Here is an 18,224-nt window from a genome sequence, read left to right as displayed (position 1 = left end):
ATCCTCACTCTGTACCTGACATGATTCCCTTGAGCATCCTCCCTCTGTACCTGACATGATTCCCTTGAGCATCCTCACTCTGTACCTGACATGATTCCCTTGAGCTGGTCTCCAAGGCCTGTAGCAGATGGAGAGAGACTTAACGAGTGGAGCAGAGGGAAGAACAGTTCAAACTTTGGGTCCATGTAGACTGGAAAAACCAAAGGGATCTTAGGTGCATGGAACCAGTTCAGATGTAGTGTGTAATTAATCTTCATCTGTGGCTTTTAAAATCAGCAACAGACAGGGCATTGCAGATTTGAAGCCCATGTTTGTTCAGATGTGATGGATGTGTAGACAGCTTCTTTTTGGAGCTGCACCCCACCACCCATCATCTTCCAGGCAGGTTTACACCAAGTGGAGCTGCACAATGTGGCTCTGAGAGTCCAACAGCCCTGTTTCACAGGGTCATCCTGGTTGTTTCATGTTTCAAGCTGCCAGTCATTTAATTCTTGACTGATTTCTACCCATTTTTGATTTTTAAAGAGGAAACAAAAACCCCTAAAGCCAGGCTGCTTTGAGCTGGACTTTCTCATACTTAAGTCTGTGTACAGATGATTGATGGTGCTAGTAGGGGCTCCAGTGGAAATGCAAAATCTATTATGAAGTGGATTGGGCAGCCCATGCTGAAATGTTTATTGCTGTCTTCAAAATAGAATACATCAGGACTGATGGTCCAGGAAAAAGAGAGAGTGGGGCTAGTGGGGTATTTTTAGTATTCCAATAAAGGACAAGGCTTTTAAAGGAAATCACTTATTGCCATTTTGCAATCAAGAATGCAGGAGTGTTCCAGGGACTGCAAGAAATATGCTTCAAGAATGTCAGAGCCATAAGGAACTAATCATTAAATATTCTCTCGTTTCCACCCCCGTTTCTCGCTCTGAGGAAGCCATTTAGAAGCTTTGCAATTTGTATGTAAATCTCAACCCTCCTGACCACGCGGTCAAGTATCCAAAGGACTTAGGAGCCAGCATCCCATTTGCAAAAGTTCTTACAATTCCTCTGCAAGCAGGACACTTTTTTTCTTATTAAATAGAAGACACATGGAGCAGACTTCAAGAGCACTTAATCTGACCTTAAATGACTTGATATGAATGCTATATGATATGTTTTTGTGCTGTAACTCCTTGATCAGTGTCTTGCTGGAGCAGTTCCTCTCACGGGTTCAGCTAGAGCAGGAGAACTGGACTTTTGTTCCTGCAGCTTATTCCACTCATTTGACTGAGCTGATGTGGTTTTTTAATTGTTATTTCTTTTTTTCACATGGCTGTTGATGTTGTTTCACTGTAGTTGTTGATGCTTTAAGCATTCTGGAAGTGTTCTGGTGCTGTGATATATCCATCTTAACTAGGGAATGAGTAATCCCAGCATTTGTTTGAGTGAAAAACAAAGGAAGAAGCAAAAGATAATACTCTCTCAAGTGATTTAAGAGCCTAATGGGACAATTCACTGATGCATCTGAGCAGAGCTAGTGGTTACCTGCTCCCTCTCCCCATGTTCCCATCTTTTTCCTTGTGCTGGCACTGGTGTCCTGGTGAGGCGGTTCAGGGAGCTACAATGGTAGCAAACTGACCCTACCAAAAACAAAGCCTGGGGTGTCAGGCTGGTGGCAGATGGACGTGGGCAGATGTCCCCTTCTGCACCAGGACAGCAGAGCTGGCCTTTCATTTTATTATTTTATTTTCCCATTTGTTTTTACTGGAGAAAGTAGTGGAGGAACAACAGTCCCCTGCTGAGATCATCTGTCGTGTCTTCTGCCTTTTCCCTGCTTGCTGCAGGTACTGGCTCTGGGCTGTGCTGCTGACTGGCAGAGCCTTTCTTTCAAGAAAACCATTCTGAGTTTGCCAGCTGAGCTGCAGCTTCTGTGTCCCTGGCTGGGGCAGGGGCTGGAGGGTGCAGACGAGCTGTGGAGGTGTGTGGGGCTGTGTGAGAGGAGCAGCCGCTGTCAGGGCACTGCAGGAGGCAACAGGCTTTGTCTCTGGGGTTTGTCCCACTTTGGCACCAGGTTGGAGTCTCTCCTCCTGGAGGCTGGTAAACCTTCATCTTTCTGATACAGTGAGAGGTCTCTTTAGTCACCAATGACTTAGAATCACAGAATCATTTTGATTGTTAAAGCCCTTGAAGCTGCTGCAGTGCCAGCCCTGCCCTCACCCTGCCCAGCCCAGCACTGACCCACAGCCTCAGCACCTCAGGCTTTGGGATCCCTGCAGGGCTGGGCACTGCCCCAGCTCCCTGGGCAGCCTGGCACAGGGGCTCACACCCCTCTCAGGGAAACAGTTCTGCCTCAGCTCCAGCCTCAGCCTCCCCTGGGGCAACTTGAGGCTGTTTCCCCTTGTCCTGTCACTTGTTACTTGGAAGCAGAGCCCGACCCCCAGCTCCCTGCAGCCTCCTGTCAGGGAGTGTCAGAGAGGAATTATGACTTGGGCTGCTGAGGGACCACTTGATGATAGGTGACCATTAGATTTGCTTGAGTCATTGCCTTCTTGCAAGGAAAGCTTCACCTGACTCTTCCTCACTCTCCTGAGCTCTCAGATGTTGTCTCCACCACAATCCATGAGCTGTGGTCTGCACCAAACGCTGCTTCTGTTCCTCACTGCTCGCTGCCCTTGGTGATGGGGAGTGGATAACTTCTGGTATGCCCAGAGCTGAGGATGGCCCCTTAAACCTGCACTTTCTCACCTTTTCCTGATTATTTTTGCCAAGCTCATGCCAGAACAAAGGAGTTCATGTGTTCAAGAGTTCAGGTGACAGGAATTCAGACACATATGTCCTGGCTGGGCTCACAATGAGGTGAACCTGCTCTGAAAGACACACATTTGTAGAACCTTTGTGGCCTTGTTTGGATTTGTTTCATTTCCTTTCTTCTGGGAAACCTTTAGTGCACAGGAAGGTTTGTGAAACTTTCACAGGTCCCGTTCCAAGTTGTAACACAGTTGTTCAGAAACGCAGCACGTTGCTTGACTGATGTGGTTTCTTGGCGTCGCTTATGTAAGGGAAAGGATGCTAGAGAGTCTGGAGAAGGGAAAATTGGAAAGTGTGTGTGCTTACTTCATTGAAAAAAAAAAGGAGGAAGAAGAAAAACAAGCCACATGCAAAAAAATCCAACAAGAGTGTCTGCTGATGACCTTTGGGGTTGGAAATAGTTCGATAATAGTGGTGTGGGGCCGAGCGAGGGAAGTCTGTGAAGTCACTGTAGGAGAACAAAAGGAAAAAGCATGAGAATGTTTCCAGTTTTGGGCTGGCTGGGAGCTGGGGGATCTGCACAGCCTTGGGCATCTGTGCCTGGTGCTGCCTCAGGAAAAGGCATCAGGCAGAGGCGAGTTGAAGAGGGAGAACACCAAAGAGTGACTCTCAGGGAGACCCACAGTGTTAAATTGTCAGCTTTGGCAGGGTGTGGGGGCAAGATCCTCCACGTGGGTACCCCAGCAGACAGCTTGTGCTCTGCAGGGGCTTGCTTTTAGCCTTCCTTCAGCATTGTGAGCAAAGCGAGAGAGCAATCGCTGCAAAGTTGTTATTGCTCGTTAAATACATCTGATCTTTTCTTTGGGATACCAGTGAGAACACAGAGGGCAGCTAATGCTGGGGTTTTTGGGCTGGGAAGTAGCTTGGGTAAGCTGCTGCCTCTTACATCTGCTCTTTGTACAATGATGAGGCCAGCAAATGGTTGCAGAGAGGTATTATTCAGGTGCACATGTACCCTGCTTTAGAGCTCTTTGGTTCAGTAGCTATCCCAAAGGTACATGGAACCATTTCTCCCAGGCTGTCCTCTGTCAAGTACCTCCTGCTATTTAAAGTAGATCCAAATTTAGCCTAATGTGTTCCCTTTGCTACAGACTTCTCTGAAAGTTAAAACTTGTGACAGTTCAGTTCTTGCTGTGCTCTTATCTTCAAATCCAAACAAATGCTGAAGCCACCAAGCTTCACTTACAGTGCCTCAGGAGGCAGAGTTATTTATATATATATATATATTCTTGGGAAACCTCCCTGTCTTTCAATTGCCCTTCTTCTAGTCTGGTCCTCAGGTCAATGCAGGAGGATAATGAACTATGTACACTTGCATACATAGAGTCATTTCAGTTGGCAAAGCCCTTGAAGCTGCTGCAGTCCCAGCCCTGCCCTCACCCTGCCCAGCCCAGCACTGACCCACAGCCTCAGCACCTCAGCTCCACAGCTTTGGGATCCATCCAGGGCTGGGCACTGCCCCAGCTCCCTGGGCAGCCTGGCACAGGGCTCACACCCCTCTCAGGGAAACAGTTCTGCCTCAGCTCCAGCCTCAACCTCCCCTGGGACAACTTGGGCCCAGTTCCTCTTGTCCTGTATCTTGTTACCTGTGAGCAGAGCCCGACCCCCAGCTCCCTGCAGCCTCCTGTCAGGGAGTGTCAGAGAGGGCTCCTGTCTGCCCTCAGCCTCCTCTTCTCCAGGCTCAACACCCCCATTCCCTCAGCCCCTCCCCAGCCCCTTGTGCTCCAGCCCCTTCCCCAGCTCTGTGCCCGGCTCTGGCCACGCTGCAGCCCCTCAGTGTCCTGTAACAAGGGGCCAAACATACATAGAGGCTGAAGGGAGGAGGTTGCTGTCACACAGAGCGGCTGAGACTTGGAGCTGTTGAGATGTGAGCAGGGACTGGAGATGCTGCTCTATCTGCTGTGTCTCTCAGGGCTGGGTCTGTGCAGCCTCTCTTGTTGTGGATCAAGATGGGATTCCTTTGTGCTTGGGAGCAGTTCAATGTACTACCAGGCATAATGGACGGAGAGAAACGTTTCCTCACTTGCATGGTTTGGGACCTGAAGTGCTGGGGGTTATCCAGTGGCTGAGGCACCAAGTGTGTTGGATGGAAACTCACCCCACACTGCTTCTGGGGCTGAACCTGATGTTTTCCCATCATGGTGGTTTTTCTCTTGCTGTTATTTAGCCACACTTTATTTGCCAACAGGCCTCGCTGTCAGCAGTGGAAGGGATCTCTGTGCCCCAATCAAAGGCATGTGTTAACAACAACCTCATCTGTGTGCCCCAGAGTGAAGCAGAGTCCAACCTGACAGGATACAAACCCACAAAAACACATTTTTTTCAGACGTGAAGCGACGCTGACCGAGGAGTTAATGCAGAATAACAAAGTCCGTCCCTCCCACTCGCATCAGTCGCTCCTTCAGGTTGATCTGGCACTGCGTGAGTGTCTCCAAATGTGGCAGAACTCTTCCCCAGGAACAACTCAAAGTTTTTCTTTCTTCCAAATAAGGAATGAATAATGCAAGAGTTGTTGTTTCCAAAGAGTTCAGCTTTTATAACGAGTATCCTTTCCAGGGGTTTTTTCCCTCCCCTCCTTTAAACCCAAGGAAACACATGGGCCTTTTGGAGCCTTTAATAACTGCTCACACAGCCTGTTCTTGATTTCTCTGTGAATTGCCAACGATTTTGATGTCAAGAGTTGAGAGGTGCAAGCACAGGCGTCGAATTCCTCAAGTCAGAGCAGTTGAAAAGGGAGGTCAAAAGCAATAAGGTCCGTGCTGGGGCAGGGGATGATGTGCGAGCGCAGCGTCTGCCACAGACCTATCGCCCAAGGCAAAGGTTTGGCTGTCACAAAGCTAATAAAGAGCAAACCTCTGGAGAGAGGGTTTCAGTGCTGCAGGTGTAGGAACCAGGGAGTGTATTTACACACAAGTCAGCTTAATAGTGTGGGATTTATGCTGAAGTGGTTCTTAATGCAATACAAATTGGATCCCTCCCCACCCCGGTCTCCCTCGAAACGAGGAGGGTGTTAGAGGGAAAGATTATATGGGGGGTTTTTTATAGCTTTTGGGGGAGAAAGTGTTTGGCTGGTTTTAGGGGACATAAAGGACAGCAAGATGGATTTCTTCAGGTGTTTGCCACGTTAAACTCTAGTGCTTTAGGTATGTGCATCAGATTCAGAGCCAGCCTTCCAAGCTGGTTCTCTGCTGCCTTGAAAATCAGGGGGTTGATCAGATTTGGGAGGGGCTTCTGCCATATATCTGGCAACACAGGCTTCAAATTAACTCCCTGAAAAAAGCAGCTAAAGTTTGGGGTGGTGACATTGAAAAGAAGGCCTTAAAGAAAGCAGCCATGACTGCACAGCCTCCCCTTGAAACTCCCGTCTTTCCCTTGCTTCTCTCCTACCCTATAAAACAACTATGAAGTGTTTATAAGGTAGCTCTCTGTGTCACTTATAAAAGCAGACTTATTCATAAACTTGTGGATAGACAGTTCTGTGGGAATATAAAACTTCCTTGGCATCAAACAAGCTGCTTTTTCCAGATAACGTAACGCTGGAGCAGGCTCTTGACAGCCATAGCGTGCTAGTTATTAGGGTTTTATCATCCATAAAAGACACTGGAGCTGAACCTTCAGCATGACACATCCCAAAGCAGAGGAAAAGACAGGGAAAACCCCAAGGAAAAGTCCTGTTCCCAGGAGCACTGCCACAGAGGTGCAGAGGTAGGCTGAGGGCTCTGTAGGCAGCCAGCACTGGGAGGCTTGTTTTTGGGTGGGATCTGCCAGCTGCAAGCTCTTGAAGCAGACTTGGACGTAACAGTGCGGCTTTTGAAGTCAGGGCAGATGACTTGGACACACACAGACACACATGCCTCAGAATTCTTTTTTAATGGGCTGAAATCAGTGTTTTCTGCTCCATCAGAAAGCAGCCAGCAGCCAGCAGCATGGCTCTGCTCTGCTGCCTGCTGAACACGCGCCGTGTTCCGAAGGAGCGCTGAGCCCACAAACCAAGGACAGCCTCTGCCCACATCTCCAGGTCTGCAGCAGCCACAGGGCTGGGGATGATGGATGGGGATGGTGTTGGTTGGGGCCATGTCCCAGAGGCTGTGGCTGCTCCCTGGCTGGAGGGCCTGCCCTGCTGCCAGAGCACCCTCCATCCAGCCTGATAGAGCACTTGTGACTGTGCACCCTGTGAGAAACAGGCATCACCCCTTCACATCTGCTGCTATTTACTTACCCTATTTATAATGGCCATCCAGTACTCTGAGCACTAATTATAGCAGCAGGAGCTGGAAGAGATTTCTTTGCTCATCGAGTCCAGACCTCAGCAGTCACAGGCAGATTCCCTCTGCACTTGCTTTCATGGAGCTTCCCAGTGTGTGTTGAAAGTGATCCCTGGGGCTGTTCAGCCTTGAGAAGGCTGAGAGGGGCCCTTATCAATGCTGATCAATCCCTAAAGGGTGGGTGTGGAGAGGATGGGGCCAGTGTTTGTTGTGTGGTGGCCAGTGCCAGGACAAGGGGTCACAGGCACAGGCTGGAGCACACAAAGCTCCGGTGGCACAGGAGGAGAAGCTCCTTTGGTGCTGAGGTGAGGGAGCCCTGGCCCAGGCTGCCCAGGGAGGGTGTGGAGGCTCCTGCTCAGGAGGTTTCCAACCCCAGCTGGACACGTTCCTGTGCCCCTGATGGAGGGGAACCTGCTTTAGCAGGGGCTTGAGCTGGATGAGCTCTGCAGGGCCCTTCCCACCCCCACCAGTCTGTGACTCTGTGATTTAAGATGTTCTCCCAGTGCCTGGATGTTTCCAGTGGCAACCCAAGCTGGACTGATGCTCAGAAAGGCGACAGCAAGTATCTTGTGGGTGTCTTGTGCCCTTACTGATGGTGTGGGGTTGAACAAATTGTAGCAGAGTCAACCTGACATTCACCTGGGAGCTGCCTCCAAGGCAGAAGGACAGATCAGCATTGCCACTGGAGACGTAGAAGGCGGCTTGTGAAGCCCTGGGTGTGTTGATCACTACCTACGCCTTTTGTGTCCTTACCTTCAGTGATGGGGCTGTTCTGGGGTGAGTGTAGGCATCATCCTTGAAGTGAGTTGTGGTTGTGGAATGTTGATGATGACCTGCTTGCCCCAGCACAGGGAGGCTGGGCATCCCTAGGAAGCAACATCAAGTTCAGGCACCTTGTATGCAGGAGTGCCAGGCTGCCACGGGGCTGAAAGAGAGGAACAGCAGGATTGCTGGCACTGCCTGTACCATTAAACAAGGGAATCTCAGTCCCTGGAATATATATACCTTGCCCATGTGCATTCATAACAATGAAACCAAGATCTTGTTAGTGGAACAGGAGATGACCATGTGCTGGGCGCTGGGGAGGCTGCAGCTCCAGGGCTGTGTCAGTGCTGGGCCCCTCACTCACTGCCACAGGGACACTGAGGGGCTGCAGCGTGGCCAGAGCCGGGCACAGAGCTGGGGAAGGGGCTGGAGCACAAGGGGCTGGGGAGAGGCTGAGGGAATGGGGGTGTTGAGCCTGGGGAAGAGGAGGCTGAGGGCAGACAGGACAGGAGGCTGCAGGGAGCTGGGGGTCGGTCTCTGCTCCGAGGTAACAAGTGACAGGACAAGAGGAAACAGCCTCAAGTTGTCCCAGGGGAGGTTGAGGCTGGAGCTGAGGCAGAACTGTTTCCCTGAGAGGGGTGTGAGCCCTGTGCCAGGCTGCCCAGGGAGCTGGGGGAGTGCCCAGCCCTGCAGGGGTCCCAAAGCCCTGGGGCTGAGGTGCTGAGGGCTGTGGGTCAGTGCTGGGCTGGGCAGGGTGAGGGCAGGGCTGGGACTGCAGCAGCTTCAAGGGCTTTTCCAACCAAAATGATTCTGTGATCTGAGAATTGCAGGGTTCCTTTTTCTTTGTGCTTCTTCTTTGTTGCGTGAAACAGGAGTGACCAGACACCAAGCTGATGTGCATCAGCTCCAATTTATTGTCACATCATCACTTCTATACCTTTTCCAAATGCTGTAACGTGCTACAGTTCATGGCAAATAGTTAATACTGAGCATCACACCCTATGCATAAGGCCTCAAAGTTTCATTTTTGTAGCAACTTAAACACCAACCTCACTGTGTAAAAACACCATCCTTATTGTGCATAAAACATCAGCCCTATTGTGTCTGAAACATCACCCCATCTGTTTGGCCTTCAGGTAGTTTTCTCTCACACTATGGTTATGCTTACCTTACATTGAGTTAACTTTATATTATTGTTAGTGACATATGTTATAATTTATTAGTCAAGTACAATCAACCACACGATGCTAAATTGAATGCTATATTCAGTCTTCTAACAATGCTTAGTTTAATGTCCTGTCCTATCTTCTTCCTTTGACTTTGTTTCTGTTACAATCTGCTGTTTCAGTTTTCCCCTTGCTCAAGCTATCACATAGACATTCCTTTCTGTGCTTTTTTGCTGTAGAAGGCAATTCAAAGACAAACTGCAGACTTTCTTCATTTCTTCCTGACTCCATACCATTCGTTATAGCCCAGGCCCCCACAGAGGATGATGTGACTGTCTCCCATGAAGGGGCTTCCCCATGGGAAGCTGTAACGTGAGACACAGACACCGAGCAGGGACCTGTGTGCTCCAACTGATGCAACAGTCAGTCTCAATGGTCAGTGCTCCCTGGTTGTGGAGCAGTTTTAATGGCAAATCAATAGTCTGATAGGAGCAGATCAGAAATATTTGGACACTTATTCAAGAGGGACTTCTCAAAACACGATGTGTTTATGACGAGTTCCTGGCTGCCTGTTCAAAGGCATTTGAACCTCTGCCAGATCCTAAACACACTCAGATTCCCAGGAGTTATATTCAGCACAATAAGTGGATATTTCACAGTAAATATTGCCTTGTCAGGAAGCTGGCATGAGCACCCAACTGACAGGCAACAATTGGCCACTTTATGTGGGTGCTGTGAGGGCTCCTCTCTCCATCAGCCAGCAGAGATCTCAGCCCTCATTAGCATCAGGAATTGACAATGCTCTAAAGGAAACAGCAGCTCATTGGGTCTCAGCTGCCTCCACCTGAACAGTCAGCAGAAGGAATTGGAAAGTCTAGATGATTAAACACAAAGGCAGCTGCTGGCTGGCAGTAGGGATCTGCTCTGCTCCAGGGAAACCAGCTCAGCAGCGTTACTGGGGATCCCAATGGTTACTGGAGGCAAGTAGGCTGGTGTAGTAGAGAGCTCTCTGTGCCTGCATGGTTCCAAACGAGATATGTCAGCTACCCCCTGTCCTCTCATAGCTCAGCAACGTGGTGTGAGCTGTCGCACACCTGCAGGGGTTGTGGTGAGGACTCCACATGGAAGAGGGGATGGAGGAGGAGAGGGATGCAGGAGAAGAGAAGGAGGATGGAGGAGAGGAAAGGGATACAGGAGAAGAGGATGCAGGAGAGAGACAGAAGAGAGGAGAAGGACATAGGAGAGGGATGCATGAGAGAGATGCAGAAGATGAGAGGGATGCAGGAGAGGAAGAGGATGCACAGGAGAGGAGGAGGATGGTGTAGAAGAGGGGGATGCATGGGAGAGGAGGAGGATGGTGTAGAGGAGAGGGATGCAGGAGAGGAGGGGGATGCTCTCAAGGGCAGGGATGTGCTTGAGTTTGCTCAGTGCTCACTGTGCTGTGGCTCTGTCTCATGTCTGAGGTCTCTGTGATGGGAAAACAGAAAAGGTTGGGATGAAGAGAGGGAAATGAAAGGATTTGTTGGACTTGTCATCTGTGTGACTGCTGTTTGTCATTGCTGAGGAGGGCTGGCAGTGCACCAGAGAGCACTGGCTTCGACTGGGCTCTTCCTTCCACTAAGAACTTCCACCCTGGAGCTGTGCAGTCCCACTGCAGGGGCAGGCACTGCCTGCCTGAGTGGGCTCCAGGGAACAGGAGTCCTCAGCCATGTGGTCTATGGCCACAGATCATTAACCCTCTGGATGCTGGGGGAAACTGGGGGTGCAGAATCCCTTTATAGACACCCAGAGCTCTTCAGGTAGGTTCAGACCTGGAGGAGTTCTTTGCATTTCTGTGCAAAGCCAAGCAGGGCAGGTGTTTGGGTGGGAGTACGTGGGCTGCAGTGGTAACAGTCTCCATGGGGAGCCCCAAACCAGTGACCCTCACAGCTGGTAAAACCTGGGCAGAGGGAACAGATTTGGAACTTGGACAAGGGCTGGCCAGGAGGGGCTGTAAACCCCAGATCCTCTGGTCTCACAGCTGAACACAGCCCTGGAGCTGCAGCCTCCCCAGGGCCCAGCACAGGGGACAGTCCCTGCCCTGCTCCTGCTGCCACCCCACTGCTGATCCCAGCCAGGATGCCCTTTGCTTCTTGCCCCCCTGGGCACGCTGCTGGCTCCTGTTCAGCCGCTGGCACCAACCCCCCAGGCCCTTTCCCTGCAGCAGTTTCCAGCCCCTCTGCCCCAGCCTGGAGCTGCCTGGGCTTGGGGTGGTCCAAACGCAGGACCCAGCACTTGTCCTTGTTAAACCTCACCCCACTACCCTCAGCCCATGGCTCCAGCCTGGCCAGAGCCCTCTGCAGACCCTTCCTGCCCTCAGGCAGATCCCACTCCCACACAGCTTACAGAATATCTTACAGCCTCATTACCAGATGGGGCTCCAGGACTGGGGCACTTTCTCCAAGCTGCCTTTCTGAGCTGCTCCCTGGCTGCCCCGTGCCTGAGCAGGGCACGTTTCCACCCCGTGTTCCTGGCAGGGCCCTCTTTCGCACCGCCATCGTTTATTGTTTCTTCTCTGACTCCTGTTTACTTTGTTCGTGGCTTTGATTCTTGAACTTCTCTTTGAGGAGTTCTTGTTGAATATTTATATTTCCTGGGACTTGAGCAAAGGGAAAAAAAAGGCAAAGCAGGCAGGGAATGCAGAGTGCTTAACTGCTGTGAGAGCAATCCAGAGTGCTTAACTGCAGTCAGGGCCTGCCCACAGCCTGTGGCAGGAGAGCATGCTGTCCTCTGCGAAACACCCAGGTTTAAATGATTCAGATCCTTCTAATCCGTGTTCTGTAGGCCCAGGGAGGAGGGGGAAGAAATGTGTGTAACATCTGGTCTCCATCATGCAGGAGGTGCTTTGAAATCGGGTTTGCTGTTGCCAGCTGATGTCGGCCCATCCTCTGTGTGCGGATCAGATAAGGCCGAGCGCTGGCGGGCGGCCGCGGGGCTTGTGCTGAGCTGGGGCCTGAGCCACGGCCCCTGCACGGGGAACAAAACCTGCCCCAGGTCTGCAGTGGATCCTCTGCCCAGGAACAAACTGGAGCTCGTTGTGTTTTGCTGTCCTGCTCTTACAGAAACACAGAATGGTTTCAGTTGGAAAAGCCCTTGAAGCTGCTGCAGTCCCAGCCCTGCCCTCACCCTGCCCAGCCCAGCACTGACCCCTCAGCACCTCTGCTCCAGGGCTTTGGGATCCCTCCAGGGCTGGGCACTGCCCCAGCTCCCTGGGCAGCCTGGCACAGGGGCTGACACCCCTCTCAGGGAAACAGTTCTGCCTCAACTCCAGCCTCAACCTCCCCTGGGGCAACTCCAGCCCCTTTCCTCTTGTCCTGTCACTCGGTAGCAGAGACAAACCCCCACCTCACCAAAACCTCCTGTCAGGGAGCTGCAGAGAGGGCTCCTGTCTCCCCTCAGGCTCCTCTTCTCCAGGCTCAACACCCCCATTCCCTCAGCCCCTCCCCAGCCCCTTGTGCTCCAGCCCCTTCCCCAGCTCTGTGCCCGGCTCTGGCCACGCTGCAGCCCCTCAGTGTCCCTGTGGCAGGGAGTGAGGGGCCCAGCACTGACACAGCCCTGGAGCTGCAGCCCCTCAGTGTCCCTGTGGCAGTGAGTGAGGGGCCCAGCACTGACACAGCCCTGGAGCTGCAGCCCCTCAGTGTCCCTGTGGCAGTGAGGGTCAAGCTCTTGTTGCTCTGAACGCCCTCTGAAGTTCCCAAGTCATTCCACTGTTTCCCATCAGCAATACTTTATCATTTCCCCCCATTCCCCTGCTCCTGCTGTGTGATAATTCTGAGTTTATGTGCAGTTTTTCTTGGGAGCTGCCAAAGGACAGTTACACCCCATTAACCCCACTTTGTATCATTACATACACCCGTGTTTTCTAAGCAACTGGTTTCAGTGGTCTCTTAATTGCTGAAGTCAAGAAACTGTTACACTGAAACTGTGCTAAGGATTTGCACCCTCTAAAACTTTTCCTTCCAGTGGGAAATGTAACAGAGAACCTGAGTGCAACAGCGTTATCAAATCTTCTTTCTTCCCAGTTTAAGCAAGTGATTTTCATTTGGCTTCGTTGAAGACTTACAGAGTGTGTATGAATATAGAAATAGTGTGAGGCTGGACAGAGGGTAGAAGTATAGGCTGTGCTCCTGATGGATTAACCTGACAGTTTGTGTTGATGGATGATCCTGAGCCCTTGGCTGAGGTTGGAAACCCAACAATCTCCCTCTCCCACTCATTCTGGGGAGTCAGAGCAAATTGCCCCAGATCCAGCTGGGTCAGACATGCTGGTGGGCACTGACCTGGGCTGAGGCTCTGCTGGAGCCTGGCCCTTTGACCTTATTACTGATGATCAATCCCTCAAGGGTGGGTGTGGAGAGGATGGGGCCAGTGTTTGTTGTGTGGTGGCCAGTGCCAGGACAAGGGGTCACAGGCACAGTCTGGAGCACACAAAGCTCCAGTGGCACAGGAGGAGCAAGTCCTTTGGTGCTGAGGTGAGGGAGCCCTGGCCCAGGCTGCCCAGGGAGGGTGTGGAGGCTCCTTCTCAGGAGGTTTCCAACCCCAGCTGGACACGTTCCTGTGCCCCTGATGGAGGGAACCTGCTGTAGCAGGGGCTGGGGCTGGATGAGCTCTGCAGGGCCCTTCCAGCACAGTTCTGTGACTCTGGGGTTCAGTGAGCACCTCTGGGATGCTGCCTGAGCCCTTCTCCTGTGCTGCTGGGACAGAGCCATGTCCTGAGTGCCTGGCACAGACCCCAGCTGCCTCATGCCCGTGGGGCCAGTGCAAGCACAGCAGGTGGTAGCCAAAAAGGCAACATGGAGCAGAAGAACCAGCCCAAGCCCTCACTGTGGGGGCAAAGAGAGCAGCAGGACAGACAGATGCGTTTTCACTCCATGTTCACTCCATATGATTAGTTTCATGTCATTAATGGGCAGTTTCATCCCAATGCAGCCTGAAATTCAGTGTCCTCTAAACAAAATCCCCCCAAATCACCCTCCCCCTAGGGATGCAGTAGGTGTAAACCACTCAGCTACAGCACAGTGTCCCTGCCAAAGGGCTCATCCCCACGGCTCTGGAGCTGCTGCCTTCCTGACAGGGGCTGTCCCTCCACATCTGAGACCTGAGGTGTGCTGGGCTGCTGCTGCAGTCACCACAGATAACAAACCCTCTCAGCTGAGCTCAGGAGAGAAAAAAATAGTTGGTGGCAACTCTTATTTCCCTGGAAAAAAAAGAAAAGGGCTCCTGGACCCCTGGCAGAGAGAGAGTTTCTGCACAGAAAACATGACACTGTTTACAAAAAGCAATGTCTAATATCCTTTTCCAGCTTGGAAAGAGGAGTTTATTTTAATACATCCTTTTTTAATTGCCATGAGCTGGACTTGTAAATATTGTAAGTGGTTGAGTAACAGTCATCTGTGAGCAGCCCAAGCTAAGGGACATTTTTTCCACTCTTGGAGCCTTCACATGTTCACACAGCCCAGGCAGGGGAACAGCACAGAGCAGATACTAAACAAACCCCAAAGGCTCTTGATTAAAAGATGGTTTAAGGCTGAGGGATGGCTGTGTGTGATGCCAGTGCCTGAGGCAGTGCCCAAGGAGTCCAGGCGTGCAGAGAGAGGCGATGGGGGGCTGCAGGGATTTGGTCTGTTTGCAGTCAAAGCGTGTGTGTGTGTTGTTCCTCCTGAGGAAAAGGAGTTTCCCCTCAGAAAGGAGAGAGCAAAGGAGAATGTTTGTCTGGCAGGCACCTGACAGCCCTGTCACTCCTGCCATTGCAGAGAGAGAGAGAATCTGCTTTGCATCTGCTTTCCTGCATCAAGCTTTACAAGGATCCCTAACTCCTGGTTTTTATCCTTTGGAGCAGCACCATGTGCCCAAAGTAAAACACAGCTCGTGGTCACATTAGTCACTGACTTGGGCAGAGCAAGGGGCAGGGCTTTGGGGCAGGACACAACCACCTGCAGGGCTGGGTGATGGTGTTTCCCCCAGCCAGGTGCATCCACCAAAGGCCTGTGTTTGTGAGCAGTTGTGTCTGAAAGCAGGAGTCGTTTGGCTGGAAACAATTTCCTGATGCCATTTGGATTTCCTTCTGGATAATCCTTCACACCCCCTGGGATGGTACAGAGGGATTCTAGACAAGCTTAACTGGCCTTGCTGTGAGTTAAACATATCCCTTAATCTTTGCAAGGCAGATGTTTAAGTAGAAGATACCCTGTAGGCCCTGTTAAGACAAGAGTTCACCATCAGGGTCAGGAGGAGCAGGGCCCTGCGCCACCAACGTGATGCTCAGGCTGTGGGATCTGGGGAAGGGCTTGCAAGGGGGTGAGCAGGGGGAAAAAGCAGTCCCCCAGACAGACTAAAAGGTGAAGGCAGCAGCTCTAACGTGGTTTTATCTCTTGCAGGCATGCTGGTGGTGATCGTGCTGCTGCTGGTTGCCATCGCCGTGGTCGCGCTCTGGCCCACGCACTAGCGCAGCGCCCGGCGGAGCTGCCCACGGAGCCCTCGGTGCACACACCTCCTGTCACCTCCATGGACTCAGCTGTGGGACAGCAAAGCTGTGCCCAACAGCCCCCACTTCACCCTGCAGCACACAGCAGGGTCAGCTTTGGACAGGACTGTCCTCCCGGCTCGGGCTGCGGTGGGGAGGCTGCAGCTGGCTCTGCTGGGGATGCTCCCTCCCTTCAGACTGAAAGTGCTTTGCAGCTGGGTGCTGGCAGGACGGGCAGTGAGCCTCACAGAGCCCTGCAGCGATGTGCAGGACCCCAGCCCCTGGGGACAGGGATCAGTGGTGTCTCCTCCAAGTAGCAAGCAACGGGTCTGGAGTGGGAAGCTTTGCCCACGAGGCACGTGTGCTCTCTCTGTGGCCTCTCCATGCTCTGCCAGGCTGACTGCAGGAGGTGCTTTGGCATTCCTTTACTAATGCCCACCCTCAAGGTCTTGCCTCTTTCCTTTGTAACCTTCTGCACGCTGTTAAAACCATGAGGAGGAATCACCTGTGTCAAAACTAATGAAAAGGGAGTATTGGGTGTTTGCTTCTGGCCAACACAACCAGTTATTTTGTGATACCTGCCAGGTTGGTTTCAGAATTGATAGAGCAAGCAATAACTGTTGAATAAAAGCTGATCCATTTATATACAATGTACCTGCCTGGGCTTTTACTGTTCCTTACCATCCTGTGCTGTGTGGGAATGGTTCCTCCAGTGCTTCCATTTCCTGAGAGCTGGTTTGGAGATGGGAAAAAACAATTCCTGTCAGACTTTGTGTCTGCCATGACATACATTTCCCAGCAGATCCATCAGCCTTGACAGCTGGGGCAGGTCCTCACTAGTGGGGCTGGACTGGCTCCTTTCACAGCTCTCTACCAGCTCTTGGCTCTCGTTTCCCTCTCCTGCCATGTCACCTTCCATCCTGGGTGGTGACAACCACCCCAACCTGCCTGCTCAGGCCAAAACCCAGCAGCTCTGCTCTTCCAACCTTCCATCCTGGGTGGTGACACATCTGGGACGTGGGACACCAGAGTGTCCTGGGGCTGCATCCTCTCTTCAGTCACATGAAGCTGTTTTCCCCCTCAGGGCCCTGGCTCCTTTGTTAGGGGATCTACAGAGCCCAGTGCAAGGTTTACAGCAAGATCTGGACAGGCAGAGTTGGGCAGAGAGGAACCTCCTGAGGGCAAGTGCAGAGTCCTGCAGCTGGGAAGGAACAACCCCATCACCAGCACAGGCTGGGGGTGACCTGCTGGAGAGCAGCTCCAGGAGAGAGACCTGGCAGTGCTGGTGGGCAGCAAGTTAAGCATGAGCAGCAATGTGCCTGTGTTTAACAACCCTCTCAGTGGAGAAGCTTTTCCTAATCTCCAGTCTAACCCACTCATGGGGCAGCTTGAGGCTGTTTCCTCTTGTCCTGTCCCTCATTACTTGGGAGCAGAGCCTGACCCCCAGCTCCCTGCAGCCTCCTGTCAGGGAGTGTCACAGAGGGCTCCTGTCTCCCCTCAGCCTCCTCCAGGCTCAACACCCCCATTCCCTCAGCCCCTCCCCAGCCCCTTGTGCTCCAGCCCCTTCCCCAGCTCTGTGCCCGGCTCTGGCCACGCTGCAGCCCCTCAGTGTCCCTGTGGCAGTGAGTGAGGGGCCCAGCACTGACACAGCCCTGGAGCTGCAGCCCCTCAGTGTCCCTGTGGCAGTGAGTGAGGGGCCCAGCACTGACACAGCCCTGCAGCTGCAGCCCCTCAGTGTCCCTGTGGCAGTGAGTGAGGGGCCCAGCATCGAGCACAGCCCTGGAGCTGCAGCCCCTCAGTGTCCCTGTGGCAGTGAGTGAGGGGCCCAGCACTGAGCACAGCCCTGGAGCTGCAGCCCCTCAGTGTCCCTGTGGCAGTGAGTGAGGGGCCCAGCACTGACACAGCCCTGGAGCTGCAGCCTTATAAATAAATAAATAAGGGTGTGTGAAAATGCCCAGCAGCCTTTCCAGATCATCTTTATCCTCACCTAGGAGCCAGGAACTCATTATAGAGGGCACTTGGACACCTGAAGTGCCTCGTACATGACCCAGCCCTTCCCTCAGTGCCTCTCTCCTGGATGAAATAATGACTGGGAGCAGCTGAAATGCTGAACTTGCCCTCAGACATGGAGGGAGTGTGAAGCCTGGGATGTCTCTACAGGCACATTTCAGAGGAATGAGGAACATCTTTGCCTGGAGAATCCTCCACAGGTGAGTGACTCTTGCACCCTATGGGAAGGATCCAGTGGGCAGCCTGAGCATCCTTTGCCCTGTGCCTGGAAATCAGAGCAGCCTGGTGAAACCACACCAGCCCCCAACCTGCCTACTCAGGCCAAAACCCAGCAGCTCTGCTCTTCCAACCTTCCTTTCTCTTTGGTTAGGAGGGGAGACAGAAAAGCTTTCCACAACACAGCAGAACATAGCCAAATCCTCTTCTTTTTAATAAACCTCCTCACCCAGAGCACACATTAAATGTTACCTAAAGGGCAAGTCTGAGAAGCCCTTTGTTAGATGTTGCAGCAAAGCAAAGACTCATGTTTCTACCTTTCCTGAGCACCACCAGAAAAAATGTGTTTGAGGACTCAACAGGTCAGAAAACATCTTTTCAAAGCCTCCACCAGAACAAAGTCACTGTGTCACAAGGATCAGGATGAATTACACATCCTGGGGATTCAAATACAACCCCAGGGCCCTGTGTAAAGGACAGGTTTTATTACAAACCCAAGGCCACGGTGTCATCCTGATA

The 18,224-nt window shown here is 52.1% G+C and overlaps 1 protein-coding gene across 1 annotated transcript in view; it reads left to right on the top strand.

Annotated features, from left to right (window-relative positions):
• Nucleotides 1–16,129, top strand: part of STX8 (syntaxin 8) — a 119,729-nt gene extending 103,600 nt beyond the window's left edge. Inside the window, exon 8 of the mRNA XM_062010794.1 lies at nt 15,394–16,129. Within this exon, the coding sequence (XP_061866778.1) occupies nt 15,394–15,461 (68 nt within the window). The 3' untranslated portion in view covers nt 15,462–16,129. The remainder of the gene's footprint in view (nt 1–15,393) is intronic.
• Nucleotides 16,130–18,224: the final 2,095 nt, after the last annotated feature.

This window comes from Colius striatus, chromosome 18, assembly GCF_028858725.1.
Source record: "Colius striatus isolate bColStr4 chromosome 18, bColStr4.1.hap1, whole genome shotgun sequence".
NCBI classification, from domain to species: Eukaryota; Metazoa; Chordata; class Aves; order Coliiformes; family Coliidae; genus Colius; species Colius striatus.
The sequence above is the reverse complement of the archived record's forward strand: the minus strand, read 5'-3'. Positions and strand labels throughout refer to the sequence as shown.